Source organism: Neomonachus schauinslandi, chromosome 3 (assembly GCF_002201575.2).
Source record: "Neomonachus schauinslandi chromosome 3, ASM220157v2, whole genome shotgun sequence".
NCBI classification, from domain to species: Eukaryota; Metazoa; Chordata; class Mammalia; order Carnivora; family Phocidae; genus Neomonachus; species Neomonachus schauinslandi.
In genome coordinates this window covers 177,030,351-177,045,214 of record NC_058405.1, presented here as the reverse complement: position 1 = coordinate 177,045,214, position 14,864 = coordinate 177,030,351, and the positions used below count along the sequence as shown (strand labels likewise).

Below are 14,864 nucleotides of genomic sequence, written 5' to 3'. Positions count from 1 at the left end.
CAGTCAGCAACATCTGGAAGCTACTTGAGAAACGCCTCGTTGGTCGGCTATTCATCGTGAGATATATTCAGGGTTGGTTGAGCAGAGACCAGCTTGATTATTGGCAAGTCTTTCTGTCTCTTAAGACACAATTGGATTTTTACTTTGTCTATGCCCGAAGCCACTTCAAATGTAAAACACCAAACTGCCACGAACATAATCGTCGGGTCCTTTACTTACAGTTTTTTTCCTTCAAATAATAAGAGGTCATCAAATGTGCTTCACTGGGTATGGATTGGGAAGAACACATGGGGAAATTCTGGAAACTAGTTATGTTCAATTTCTTAACCCAGGAGGAAGTTATAATGTGTTCACTTTATACCTACTCATCAGGCCATACATATGTGTTTTGTATGCTTTTAGGTATATATATTTATGTCACATTTTTTAAAAATGTGATTTATTTTTATGTGTAGGCATATATGTGTATTAATATTTATAATATTGTATTAATATACATTAATGTATTAATATATATAAATGTATAAAGACAAAGAACATATAAGAGAGATTTCATCTTTTTCCCAGACTCAGATCAAGGCTTATCTCTTTGAAATCTGCCAGTCGCTTCATCCTCCAGTGATCCCAACATCTCAGACAGTCAGAGTCTGGACCATATACTTTTCTTTCCCCCATTAATTCTATTCATTTCTGCTCTGTTTGTTATTATTTTATGTGTATTCTTTTCTTCTTCCAACTTCAGATTGGAAACTTCTTAAGGCACAGATCATCTCTCATGCTTTTTATCTTGGCTGAACACATTCTAGATATTCAAGAAATGCTCACTGATTAAACCTAGCAGGTTTTAAATTGTTCTTAATGGGAAAGCTAACAAATAAGATCGGAGATATTTGTTCTGGTTTTGTTGCTAAGGAAAAAGGAGCAATACTGAGTCGCAGTCGATAATGCGGCTCTAGAGCCAGATAGGCTTGGATTCGAAATCCTATTCCAGCACTTGATAATTGCACATCTTTGTGAGGGTGAAGGTTGAGATTCTTATCTTAAAATGAAAAAAAAAAAGTCCCTAGTGGATACTTTTGTAAGGATGAAGCACAGGGGATGCACCTGGAGCACTTAGAAAGCCACCTTGCACGTTGTAAGCATTCTACAAATCTAAGTTATGGTAACTATTACTACCACTTCTGCTGCTACAAGCTAAATAACTTCAGCAAAAACCTGTAATCCCCTCCTTATCTCAACTACATAAACTTTGACTCTAAAATGTGGAAACTCTCCAGTGCTGTTTAAAGTTTTAATATGTCTAGTTTGGGCATACGCTAGAAAAAGAAATAGAGTCAAATATATAGCCATATATTTACCCACTTGAATGGCATTTTTTAAATTGAGGGACACCATTAAAATACAGTGTATTCACAAATGACTGCTTAGACATGGAATTCTGTGTCATGTGCTCTGAATGGATCTCATCCAAGAGGACGTAGTTACCAAATCCACCAGAAGGATCTCATTATGTTACAGTTTCACCTATAACAAACTCTGTGTCACTGATTCCAAGGGCAGCAAAACATCAAGGCTCCAGGGCAGTGATTTGTGTTGGCATCTCTTTGCTCTTCAGGTGCCGTATTGAGATTAATTATAGCCATCTATTTGCATTATGTATACTGTTTTACCACTTGTACATTATAAGACAGAGCACTTTCAGTAATAAAAGCTACCACTTACTGAATCAGGGATGAAGGTGGGGTAACACAGCCAAGCCCTAGGAATTCTACTCTAAGAAAGTAAAATGCAGCAGTCTTCAGCATCTGCTAGCATCCACCACGCCAACCATCCACCACTCCAGCAGTCCAGCGAGAAATTGGGATTTCTCATCTCAACTCTTGATCCTTTTCCAGATGCTAGACTCTGGCCATTCAGCAATTTTCTGCTTCTTACCACTTCTATGTGCCATCGGCCAACTTCCAAGTGCCCTGTGTCCTTTGTTATCCAGCCTTGTCCCTGGACATACATACACACATATTGTAGGTACATATATTACTTCTCCCCAGCCTAGGTCCTCACCTTCTCTAATTAGTCTTATGCCTGGGACCTACTGTGTAGTGTGCAAACCAGTTTGGGTCTGAGCTGAATTCCCTGCTGGGATCCTGCTCTGTCTGAGTGTTTCTGGGAGACCCGAGGGGAAACTTGGTCCTTGCTAAAGTTTATTTATATGAAGAACTCAGCCTAAGGAATGAGAACAGCAGCACCTAGACCTTCTCAGTCATCAAAAGGAAGGAATCACCCTAAGTCAAAGGACATTATTATTCATTCATTCATTCATTCAGAGGCTAGAGTGACCTTAGGTCATACCTCATCTAATAGCTTTGAAAGTATCCTTTTAGGTATTAAGTGACCATTTAATTTCTGCTTAAGCATTTTCAATGTTAAACAAGTAACTACCTAAGTATGTATCACGTGGTTTCCACTCCCACTGTTTTACTGGTAGTCGAGGAAGTATGTGGTGGAGAGAAAGGGGAACATAGTGGCTGTTGTGAGGAGAGGAAGGACTTCTCCAGTGGGTCACTCTGTCCCAGGGTCTAGCCTGCCTTGAAAGCTGTTTGACTGTCCTAAGGCTTCAGGACTCTCTTGACAATCAAGTCCCAGTACGCTGTTTACATGAAGCTGACCTCAGCGCTCCTGAACCTCAGGAAGAAACCAGAACAACAATTTGTTAATCTGCAGCGATGCACTTAAAAGGTACAAGAAACAAAACATCTATGGGCATCACTCTCTCTCTCTGTTGTCATTTTTATGCAAAGGCAAATCATGACCAGAAGTTACTTTATTAATTAACCACCACTAGAAATCAGAAATATCTTAAAGTTCACATGATCAGTGCAGACTTTCTTTGTAGGCAGACCCCCATGGGAAGCCAAATTATAATCAGAAGTTTGGCATGGATTCAGAACAGGGGATGGTAGATGAGTTGAAAGTCTAATGGCTGAAGCTAAGGTTTGATAGAGGAGGATAAAGGAGCTGGCTCTCTACGGCATGTGAATCTTGCCAAGGGAGCCCCCATCTGCCACCATGTCAATGATGACTTTGCTGACACCCAAAGTCTCCAGGCTGAGACTTCTACCTTCGTGACTCTTCATTTCGGAGACGTTATGGCTGAACACACCCCTCTTCGTTTGTCAGATATGTTTATATTTTCCTTCTGTAGGTCTCAGCTTTAATGTCTCTTCATCAGGAAACTTCCCTGCCACCAATTTACATTTTGTTCTGGATTACACTGTCATAACAATTTGCACATTTTCTTTGAGAGCAAGCTTCCCAATTTTAATAGCACATTTACTTGTGTTTTTGTCTGTTGTCTCCCTCTTCTGCTTCTTAATTGGCATATCTGCGATAGGATCCACTATGGGCTGATCTTCAAGTTTAACTTTCAGAAGGCAGTGTTTCCTAATTCCCAAGTCCGCACTGGTCAGGATGATAACAGTGAGCCCATCAACGTTGTCTCTAAGTACCTGCGGTACTTGGGTTCACTATTGTTGCTGGCCTTTTTATTCAACCCTCCTTAAAATCTGTTTCTTTATCACCATTCCTTGTCAGAATTGTTTGGCTGGCTTCGGTGGCTCTATGCTGTGATTGATGGTTTTCTTCATAACATTCTGTTCATTCTTTCTTCCTCCTAACTACTTTCAAAGGTGGGTAGTTCTGAAGGTTTTAGCACTGCTATTCTCCTGTCTTCAAAAAATACATTGTATATATTGATTTGTGTTATTCCCATTAATTCGTTGAATATATCATGTTTGACTATATACTACTGTATACTAGTATATAGCTTTATATGCTGTGTAGTTTACATATACTACAATATAGTATATATAAATTACATATACTAATACATGGATTTGACTATATACTACTATGTGCCACACACTGAATTACAGACTGCCTTCCAAAGAACCATGTGACATGTGTCTGCCGCCAAGTTTCTCACAATCCCATTGGTGAAAATAGTCACTCTGTTTTAAAATATGGGGTATTAATAGAAAATGTGAGGTATAGTAAGGATAGCGGATGAGAAAACAATTGCCCCATTGAAAGATAGGTTGTTACTCGTAGTTCCCAAGAGGAGGGGCCGCACCATTCTCCATGGAGGGGGGCACATGAGGCACCTCGGGAGAGGAGAGAGGTGTGGATAAAAGCCTTCAATTTGGCTTCTTTGAGAAGAAACTGGTGAAGTATGGTAAGCAGGGTAGTTTGAATAAATTCAGTGTGCTGTGGGATGTAGAGCCTGTCCTTGTTGCTTGGTACCTGGCCCTGGATGATTAGAGCTGGCGGGTTGTTGCCCAGAGTATGAGAGCCAAGAAAGAAGGTGGTTGGGATATAGGTTCTGGATTGGTTAGTTTGTATTTTAAAAGTGTGCTCACAGGTGAGTTGTCTATATCTTTAGGAATCTGTTAACCCTAGAAAGGGGTAGACTCTCCAGGGTTAGTTAGCAGGACCCCAGATGTCAAAGCATCAAATACAGAAAATTAAAAGCTTAGCTAATACACTGTAAAAGTCAGGACAGGCTAAGTTATGTTGCAGTAACACATAAATACCAAACCTATTTATTTCCCACTTTCATAAAGCCTGCTGTGGGTCTGGTTAACTCTCTCCGACGGCTTGCCCCCACGTGGTAGCTAAATGATTCATATTGCTTCCCATCATGACACTCTGCTGCCTTACCTTAAGGTCTCTATGCTCCTGGAAGAGAAGAGAATTTGCAGCACTGCATAGCCTTTCCCCACTGCCTAAGTCCAGAAAGGAGCACATCACACTTCTGCTCATAGTCCATTCACTAGAATTACTCATATGGCTCTGCCAGTGTACTTGGGGGTCATGGTGGGATGCTGTTGCAGAGGTGGCCAGTGGGAAGTCCAAAGCTAGGGGTTGAATGGAGGCTGGTCTAAACCTAAGAACATCAGCAGCAGCATCAAGCACCTTTGACTCAAGGCCACACCAGAACAAGCCATGAGCTACAGCGGACACCAACACTAGGGCATTGATAACAGAGGCTGTTGTCTAAAGGCTGGGATAGGTGAAGTGTACCTCACCTGGAGGTCAGTGGGAGCCAGAGAGAACTGAGTTACAGCACTAGAATGAAAGCACCCTCTGGACCTTCTCCTGTGGCCAAGGTGTCAGGTAGGGAGAAAAAGGGGAAGGGAAACTGACACAAGAGGAAAGAACTGACAAAACAGAATTTCCCCTGAAGAGATTAAGTTAGCCCAGTAGAGACCAGGTATCAAATCAGAAATTAACCTACCCTGAAAGATTAGTTATTTTTTTCCACTCCCAAGCAGAAATAAGGGCTTTGAAACTAAGTTGGGTTCACTGATGAAAATGAAAGAAAGTTATATTTAGCATCCCCCCCCCCAATTTGTGACTATTACATTTAAAAACCCTTGTATATGTCTAGTTGAATTTTCATTTGTTATGAATGAAGTTGCCATTTTTGCCCAGAACCAAAAGTCGATTGTGAGTGGGGGTCCCCTACATCTGTGACTATCATCCCTACATTGCACCCATTCACAAGCCTTGGCACTTTCATCTGGCAAATATATACTGACCATCAATTAAGCTTTAAGATTTGAAGGATATAATAGTGAGCAGAATAGACATGTTTCCTGCAATTATAAAGTTTATAGTTTACAAAGAGAGATTTAAAAAAAAAATTGCTCAAGCTGGGGTGCCTGGGTGGCTCAATCTGTTAAGCATCCAACTCTTGATTTCAGCTCAGGTCATGATCTCAGGGTTGTGAGATCGAGCCCTGCATGGGGCTCCATGCTGAGTGTGGAGCCTGCTTAGGATTCTCTCCCTCTCTCTCCCTCTGACCCTCTCCCAGCTTGCACACATTCTCTCTCTCTCTAAAAAATAATAATAAATAAAAAATTTAAAAAATTGCTCAAGTAATAAATTAATTACAGGTGTAATAAATGCTATGAAGATGGTCACTGTGCTATAATGTGTCTAACAAAGGAGTCTGTTACACATTGCTGCTTCTGACCTCTTTCTCCTGCCCTCTGCCTAGCATGTCCTTCCCTGACTTCTGTTGGGCAGCCTCCCGCACAAACTCAAATGTCCCTCCTTCTTGATATTTTCCCTCTCACCTCAGTGAGAAGTGGCCTGCCTTCTTTTGGCTTCCAGTGGTAACCGTGGTTACTATTTTATTCATCCCACATTGAACTTCAGGTGCTTATATGAGAGGGTTTTTAAAAATTTCTCTGTGTAACCCAATCCCTGAGGACAAGGACCAGCCTCTTGCATACCTTTAGAAACCTCCTCATACCTAGTGTAATGCCTCTGAAATAGATTCAAAATAAATATTTGCTAAATAAACAAATCATGTTCATATCCAAATTAGACAATTCTGTCTCTTATGTATCAAATGTCCATTTCAGTAATGTTAATATTGTTTATTGTTGAATTAATAATATATGCCCAATATGGAGTATTCAAATAAAGTATGAAAAAATAAAAGGTTACTTCTTATTTCTTTCAAAAAGTAATATTCAATGTATATATAGCACGAAAAATTAAGAATTTGTGTTTTTTTCATGTTGTGTATTTTTTTAAAATTTTTTTTATGTATTTGACAGAGAGAGCAAAAGGAGGGGGAGCAGCAGAGGAAGAGGGAGAAGCAGGCTTCCTGCTGAGCAAGGAGCCCAATGCAGGGCTCGATCCCAGGTTCTGGGATCATGACCTGAGCCAAAGGCAGATGCTCACCTGACTGAGCCACCCAGGCATCCCTTATGGGTCAGGGGCCTGCATGGCTTTCAGACCTTAGTAATTAGAACAAGCTAATTAGGATTATGGAAGAGCTGCACCTTACCCAGGCTCTCTTCCCTAAGTGATCTCTTCTCACAAGGGACATCCTCCCTTTGTCCCAGCTCACTCCTTTCACTCGTGTGCTACAGGTAATCTGATTGGTTTTGAAGAGAGAAATTTTGATTCATTCTTTCATGTCTCTATGAACCAGATAACCGTGCTAGATATTGGGGCTATAGCAGTGAGTCAAAAGCAGATTCCATCCCCTCCCCATGATTATGACAGCTTAGCTTTGTGTTTTAAGAGGTGTGTGGAAATACATAAAAACCACCCAAATGAGTACCAGCAAAGGCTATCTATACAGAATTTGCTGTGGCTGGGGAGTGAGCCACCATCGCTTGAGTTTCAGCAAAGACTCAAAGGCAGGCAGAGGAAAGGGTCAGTTTTTATAGTGAAGAAAAAGGAGGGCTTCAGGTGTGTTCTAAGTGGAGGTGGGCCCTAAGTAGAGGCTGTTGGCTTGAGGAAGCTAGACTAGATGTGGGCTAACTAGAAGCGGGACATCCTATGGGGCTGGTTAAGGGTACCTATTTGACCTTCTCCATGTGGTCCCAAGTTAGAAGCTGGAGGGAAAAAAATAGAGGAGATGTTAGTTACTAATCAAGTCCTGGCTGTTTGGGGATGAGTTTTACAGGGATTATTGTTTGGCTTCCTGGAATACTCACTTCAGATAGTAGTTGACTTCTTGGATCGCTTACTGTAAACAGGCAATCTTCTTGGGCTACTTGCTGCAGGTTGCCACAGAGTTTTATTTTTATATATAATCTGGTCATTGTCCATATACTCATTCTTTCAAGTATATTTGACTGGTTTTTCTGCTCCTCAACACAAAGTAGGCAGTTTCTATAAGTGCATTTCTAAGTGACAAATGGGACTTCCAAGCACATTTTTCCCAAAGAGCCAATGACTGAGAGCTGTCTTTTAGTGATCATCAGTGTATGCCGGCTGAGCCTAATGGATTAGCCTCCCATTCAGTCCTCACAGTGACCCTACAAGGCAGATGCTGTTAGTGTTCCCATTTTATAGATGAGAAGACTTAGACACAGAGGAGTTAAGAAACTTGCCCAAAGTCCTCTAAATTGGAAATAGAGGAGTAAGGATTTTTACTAAGTCAGTCTGACTCTAAACCTTTTGGTTTTAAGTAATGTGTTATTGTCTCTGTATTACTGTTTCCCTAACAACGGTAAATAGCTGTTCCTTTCTTATAAAGTCAGAGTATGGCTGTGGCCGCCCACACTATTGCAGGGGTGAGAAACATGGCCGGAATCAGTAGGGACTCTGAAGACCGAATAAATGGATGGCTCCCTCAGGAGTATAAATGTCAAGTACAAGCAGAAAGGGGCTTTGGTGGAGGGCACAGCCATTCTGCAAAACAGATCATATTTAAGGTCAGCTGTTCATGGTCACGGACACCTTGTTTTTTTTTAAATCCCTGACATTTCTGTGATCTGAATTAGAACATGTGTGTAGCAGTTTTAGGTGCCACAGTAACATGACTTAACCCTTCCATCCCTGCCTTCCCCGTGCCCTTGTCCCCAGCGATACAATGGCTCACTGAGTTAGCCCTGTATACTGCTACTTACCACCATTTTATACCTTTTTTGTTCATAATTATTTCTTGGCTTTCCAGGCATGGGAAGGGTTTGCCTGAGCACAAGTCTTCGCACACAGTGGGTGTTCAGTACATGTGGCTGGTGTACCAAGAAGAAAAAAAGAAAAACATTGCCAGAAAGACAACTCCCTGGGGTCCGGGAAACTAAATTATAACTTAAGTCAATAATTTACCCTTAAAGGGTATTTTTTTATACATTTGTAGCATGGGAAATAGAATAATAAAAAATTCTCTTTAGATATCATGTATATTGTTTCCAAATAATTTGCTCTTTTTTTTTTTCTTATAATGAAAATTCTAACACTGTTGAGATGGTATAAATACATTGGTTACGTTAGAGTAATCTCAAAAATGTCCAACAAAGTTTCTCAAGAATTTTATCATTCTCTATTTATCTTAAAGCAGTGCTCATAAAGAGGTGTAACTATTATCAGGGTGTGAGTATATAATAGGGTTTTGGTGTCCCTGTTACATCACAGTCATAACATTCCTTTTATAAGAAAGGACAGGCAGGTTTATCACTCCAGTATAACCAGGCAAGGCACTTGGAAGGCTTCCGTAAGTCTTATAAGGCGATGGTGTCCTCTTTAGTAAATGACTACTTCTGTGTGCTAAGTAGTAAGATCCTTAAAGTTCCCATTGGAACCAAATTCTTAGCTCAGTTCTGGAAATACCACTAATCAATTGGGAAAATCCTAATAAGAAATGATTGGATTGACTAGATTTTGGGTGTTTCTCTGAACAACATCTTAATCTACAACTTTGTGGTAAGTCAGGACCGGAAGTGAAACCACTCCATAGCGAGAAGGTAATAAGGGTGTTTTTCTCAAATACAAATTGGCCATTTTGACTCATTTTCAGTGGGTGATGGAGTCTCACTTACTTACTTGTTCTTTCACTCATCCCTCCTATCACCAAGAACCAACTTTTTTCTGACAATTTCCCAAAGATCAACTTACAGAGAAGTGCCCATTTGCCATTTAAGACATCACTTCTGGGCTTGGCTAAGGCGATCATCATGAATGCAAGTACCTGAGCTTATTTTTCATGCTGGATGCTGTGCTGGCTGGTCTGCTCCAGGGCGTCCAACTGGGCTCAGGCCACCTGCACACCAGACATCTGATCCTTTCTCATCTGAATGCCAACCCATACAGGTCCAGCTTTTTGGTTCTGTTTCCCAACCCATTCTCAATTCCTGGCTCTTTATCTAAATTTGGCATTTAGACTTTCTCCAACAGGCTTGGCTGTTCCTCTTGCTCACATTGTGCTAGAAAATGTAATAGAAAACCCATCTTTCACTCTGCAACCATAGAAACCAGCCCTAATGCTAGCCATTTAATAGCTGTGTCAGCAGGAGCAACCCCCAGAAGTGTGGGGGGGGAGGAGAGTACATACAGCCTGTGGGTCAAATTGAAGTGTAAAGGTCAAAGATAGTATTGAATTTCTATGGACAGCTCAGTGTGGAGAATTAAAATAAAATAATAATGGTTTGATACTTATTTCCTTTAACGTTAAGTTGCAGCTGTGAAATTTTAACACCTGTAACTAGCATTTTAATCAACGTGAGAAATGGGATATAAGCGTTTCTAGACTAATGTGAAAATCCTCTAGTTTTAGAAAGGAAACTTATTCTGCTACGAGAAACCTTTATCCAACCCTCTTGGAATTGACATACTACAAAATGTCACCTTATCGCGGCATCTCTATCCAATGACAAGAGAAGTTTCGTGTTGATAAAAGATGGAAGAACCCATTTCTGATTGTTGACTCAGCACTTTGGTAATACAACACCAGTTTAATACACAATTAGCAAAATTAGGCTCCATTCCATCACTTAAACTTCTGCCTACGGAAGATGGCTATGTCATTAGCCTGACAAAGTTGAGCCAAGGGACTCCGGCTACACTGAACAATGCCAAACCTTCGTGCTCTTCCCCCCACCCGTGCCCTACTTCTTGAGAATTTAATTTTCACCTTAATAGAGGGAGCAAGCATTCAAAAGAATTTTCTCTAGAATGGGTAATATTCAGAGATTACACTGGCTGTCTTAACCCTCAGAGAGCTGTTCATTTAGAGGGTCAAGGATCTCCAAAGGATTAAATGGAGTAAAGAATATAAAAATGCTTTATAAAGTGTAGGTTTTATATAGGCAGAAAGAATGAATGCACATGTTCAATTGGGCATCACCATTATGTAAATCCTGCCGGGGCTCCAAGGTACCGTTCAAGTCTTCCCTCTATGAAGAAGCTTACGGTGGGTCCCAGCACTTCTCTCACTTCTGCTGCCCTACAGAGCCGTGATTTGATATTTCACATGCATAACCTAGCACATAGCCTGCCTATTTTCTCTCAAAACCCTGCAGGCAAGTACCATGTTTCCCCCCAAAATAGGCACTGGATGTTTGTTGACTAAGGGATCACGAAGAGATACATTTGTCAGGACAAGGAATTTCTAGACAGTCACATCTGATGCATTCGCGTTCTTCCAGCCCACCTCACCTCTGCCTTTAGACTTGCTGACACTGACATCCCAGGGTAGTTGTGAGCGTCACAATAGTAGATAATGTAATTGGAAATTTCTTATGAAATACAGTGCACTGACTGCAAATAATTAATGCGGCAGGTAATGATGACAAGTCCCAAGCAGAATCTGTGTTTATGTCAAATTTAGATGATACATCAAACATCAGTTAGGTTGAGTAGAATTTCCTCCAGACAAGAGGTGGTAAGGTGGATTTTCTGGGATTCAGAAAATCTGAGTTCAACTTGTCTATTTGCCATTGGCTTTGTGTCTAGTCTGAGTTTGATGTTTTTTTCTCTTGTGAAATTAGGTGGCTGGACAGATTGATTTCTAAATTCTCCTTCGATTCTATAAGTAAACAAAATGTAAGATTTAGCATCTGATCATTTCATTTTCATAAAATGTGGCTGGGCAAACAGTAAGAATAGCTTCTAGGAAATCCAGCATCGTGTTTCTTTTCCCCCAGTTCTATTAGGTTGGAAAAGAAAAGCAATTCATTAATATGATCACTTTGATTCCAGTCTTGCCTCCACAACAAAATAAAAGCATACATGAGATAAAAAGATGCCAATTTCTCAAGTTTAAATACAATCTTTGGTTCTGAAATTCTTGTGATATTGGATTCCATCTATTAACATAGATTATTCCAAAATTATTTTTTAGCAGAGCCCTTGCTGGGTGTGTGGCTCCAAGGAAGAGAGATACTTGGCAATAGAACAAGAATTAACATTTCAGTGCAAGGAATCTTGGTTAAATCTAAGCAGATATTTCATGAGTAAACTATGCAAAATCTCCTCGGTATAAGAGCTTAGGGGAACGATAACATTTCAGACTGGGATGCTCAGAGAACGCTTTACTGAGGAGTTTGATATGTTAGGATGTATTAAAGAATGTAAAATGTACATTGAGTAGGGGATGCCAAGAATAATAGTGCCAAGGTGAAAACGTACAAAGGACGTTTTTCTGACAGTAAAGCAGCCAGAATGCAGAAGGTCAGATATGGTGGTGGTGGAAGATAAGGCTTGAGAAACAGTTTAGCCCTAACTGAGGATGACATTGAATGACACTGAACGGATGAACTTCAAAGAATTTTATCCTTTGGGCAATAAGGAGTACATTCAAACTTTTTAAAATGATAGCAATGGATTGAAGTGTTTTATTTTTAAAAATTTCCATCATTCATCAGAATGAGTTTAAAGAGGAGAAAGTGACAACAAGCACAAAAATTAACATATTATTCCCAAAGTCCAGGTCTGCATTGACAAAATCCTGAACTTGGTGGATGGCGGTAGGAATTGGAAAAAAGGAAGAGAAGCAAAATAATGGGAAGAGAGAATTGTAGGTAGAAGCAACAAGTGAGGGGAGCAAGGCAAAGGCCTGTAAGGTTTTAGGTCTGGGACACTGAGCAAATTAGTGGTACTTTTATAAAGAAGAGGAAGTGCAGGAGAGTAAACATATTTTGAGGAGCCTAATGGAGTCTTCAGTATTTTAGACAGTGAATTTGGATAGCAGGAATAGAGCTTAGTTGGAGGTAAGTATGAACCCAAGTGCCAAGAGGGGGTCTTCTCTGACTGAGAGTAGGTATCACAGTAAGGGCATTCTGGGGGTTGAGAGCAGGAGTGCTAGTCAAACCTGCTTTGCATTCACCAATGTGTGAACCTGGCCCTGAGGCAGGAGGGCTTGGATTTTGGGGTCAGACCCTCCAGGCTTTATCTCCCAGCCCCACCACTTGCTAGCTACTTGACTTTAGGTAAATGACTTTACCCCCTGTGCCAGTTTCCCCTCCTGTAAAAAAGAGACAGTAATAGTTCCCTACCATTAGGATTGAGTAAATAAATCTATATAAGGTGTTTGGGACGCTTGGGAACACCAGCCTTCACAATCCCAACGTCGGGGACAAGCCGGGCCTGGAGCGCTTCGTGGCCATGAACCGGGGCATCAACGAGGGTGGGGACCTGCCCCAGGTGCTGCTCAGGAACCTCTATGACAGCATCCGAAATGAGCCCTTCAAGATTCCTGAGGATGATGGGAATGACCTGACCCACACCTTCTTCAACCCGGATTCAGAGGGCTGGCTCCTTAAGCTGGGAGGGGCCCGGGTGAAGACGTGGAAGCGGCGCGGGTTTATCCTCACAGACAACTGTCTCTACCATTTTGAGTACACCACCGACAACGAACCCCACGGAATTATCCCCCTGGAGAATCTGAGCATCCGAGAAGTGGATGACCCCCGAAAACCGAACTGCTTTGAGCTTTACATCCCCAACAACAAGGGGCAGCTCATCAAAGCCTGTAAAACAGAGGCGGACAGCCGGGTGGTTGAGGGGAACCACATGTGGTTGAGGGGAACCACATGTGGTTGAGGGGAACCACATGGTGTACCGGTTCTCGGCCCGACCCAGGAGGAGAAGGAGGAGTGGATCAAGTCCATCCAGGCAGCAGTGAGTGTGGACCCCTTCTATGAGATGCTGGCAGCAAGGAAGAAGCGGATTTCTGTCAAGAAGAAGCAGGAGCAGCCCTGACCCCCCGCCCCTCAACCGCATTATTTATTTCGGAGCTGCCCTACCCGGGTGGCCGGACCCCTGGGCCCTGGGGCTGCGGATCCTGGTTCTCCAATCCTGGTTCTCTGTTTGGAAAATTCACCACCACTAGCTCCTCTCTCGTTATTTGTAATTAAAAAAAAAAAATTAAATTACCTTTTCTAAGATTTAATTTTTCCTGTGTATAATTAGGATTGTAATAGTATTTATTTATAGACCTACTGTGAGAATTAAACACGAAAAAAGTACACAAAACTCTCAGCAAAATGCCTCTTTGGTAGCAAGAGCTCACTTTTGAATAACCACTTAATTCAATTATCCAATAAATATCTATCATGCGCCCCCTGCATGCCAGGCACTCTCCTAGTAACTGGGAGCGTGACAGTGAAGGAAACAAACAGTGAAGGCATTCATCTTACTGGGGAGAGGCCAGCAATCTCATGCCATGTGAAAAAAGGAAAGCAGGTCCAGGGCATTGAGAAGGATGCGCGTGGGCTTAGACAGAGTGGTAAGGAAATACGTCCCTGGAGAGGTGACATTTGAGCAGAGTTTCAGCTGAATGCAACGAGGGGAAACCCAAGCAGTAAACCTGCATGGGGTGTGAGCCTGGGTGGGGTGGGTCGGGAGAATAGTTTCCAGACAGAGCCAACCACGCATGCGCTGCCGCCTTGCGTTTGTGCGCAGGTGCCTTGTAGGCTGGAGGACCGCTGGGCTCAGGGAGGCTGGGACACCGAGGAGGGTGTAGAGGGAGGTGAGGTCTGATGAGAGCAGTTCCTGGAAAACAGTGTGGTCCAACAGAAGTAAGATGCCAGCTGTGTATGTAATGCTGTTAACATTTCTAGTAGCTACGTTTCTGAAAGGAAGAGAAAGAGGTGAAATTAACCCAATGTCGCCAACACATTCTGTTAACACGCAATCGCTATAAAAACTATTAACCAGAAATGTATAATCTTTTTTCTTTCTTTCTTCCGTTTTGTGCACTATATCTTTCAGACCTGGTGGGCACTTTCCACTTAAAACACATCTCAATTCAGACCAGTCACATTTCAAGTGCTCAGTTGCCACATGTGGCCCGTGGCTACAATCCTGGGTGGCACCAATATAGTGCAGAGAGTGTAATAACTCATGGGAAGGAATCTGGAGTTTATTCTGTGAGGAATAGGAAGTCGTTGGGGGGTTAGAGGGCTGGGGGAAGGTGTGTGTGTGTGTGTGTGTGTGTGTGTGTTGCAGGGTGAGGGATGGGGAATATCATGATTTGCTTTTGTCTTTAAATTGTCACTCGATAGGTGGCTCACCAAGTATAAATCTTACTTCTTACACTTGGTTAAACAAAAAATATC

General features: G+C 41.8%; 1 protein-coding gene across 1 annotated transcript; it reads left to right on the top strand.

Annotated features, from left to right (window-relative positions):
• The first annotated feature begins 1,098 nt into the window (after nt 1-1,098).
• On the top strand, nt 1,099-13,510 carry LOC110591992 (cytohesin-2-like). Its single transcript, XM_021702971.1, is given in 4 exon segments — nt 1,099-1,217; nt 3,392-3,511; nt 11,295-11,349; nt 12,832-13,510. Coding segments are annotated over 4 exon segments (969 nt in total). The 3' UTR covers nt 13,507-13,510.
• The last annotated feature ends 1,354 nt before the right edge of the window (nt 13,511-14,864 follow it).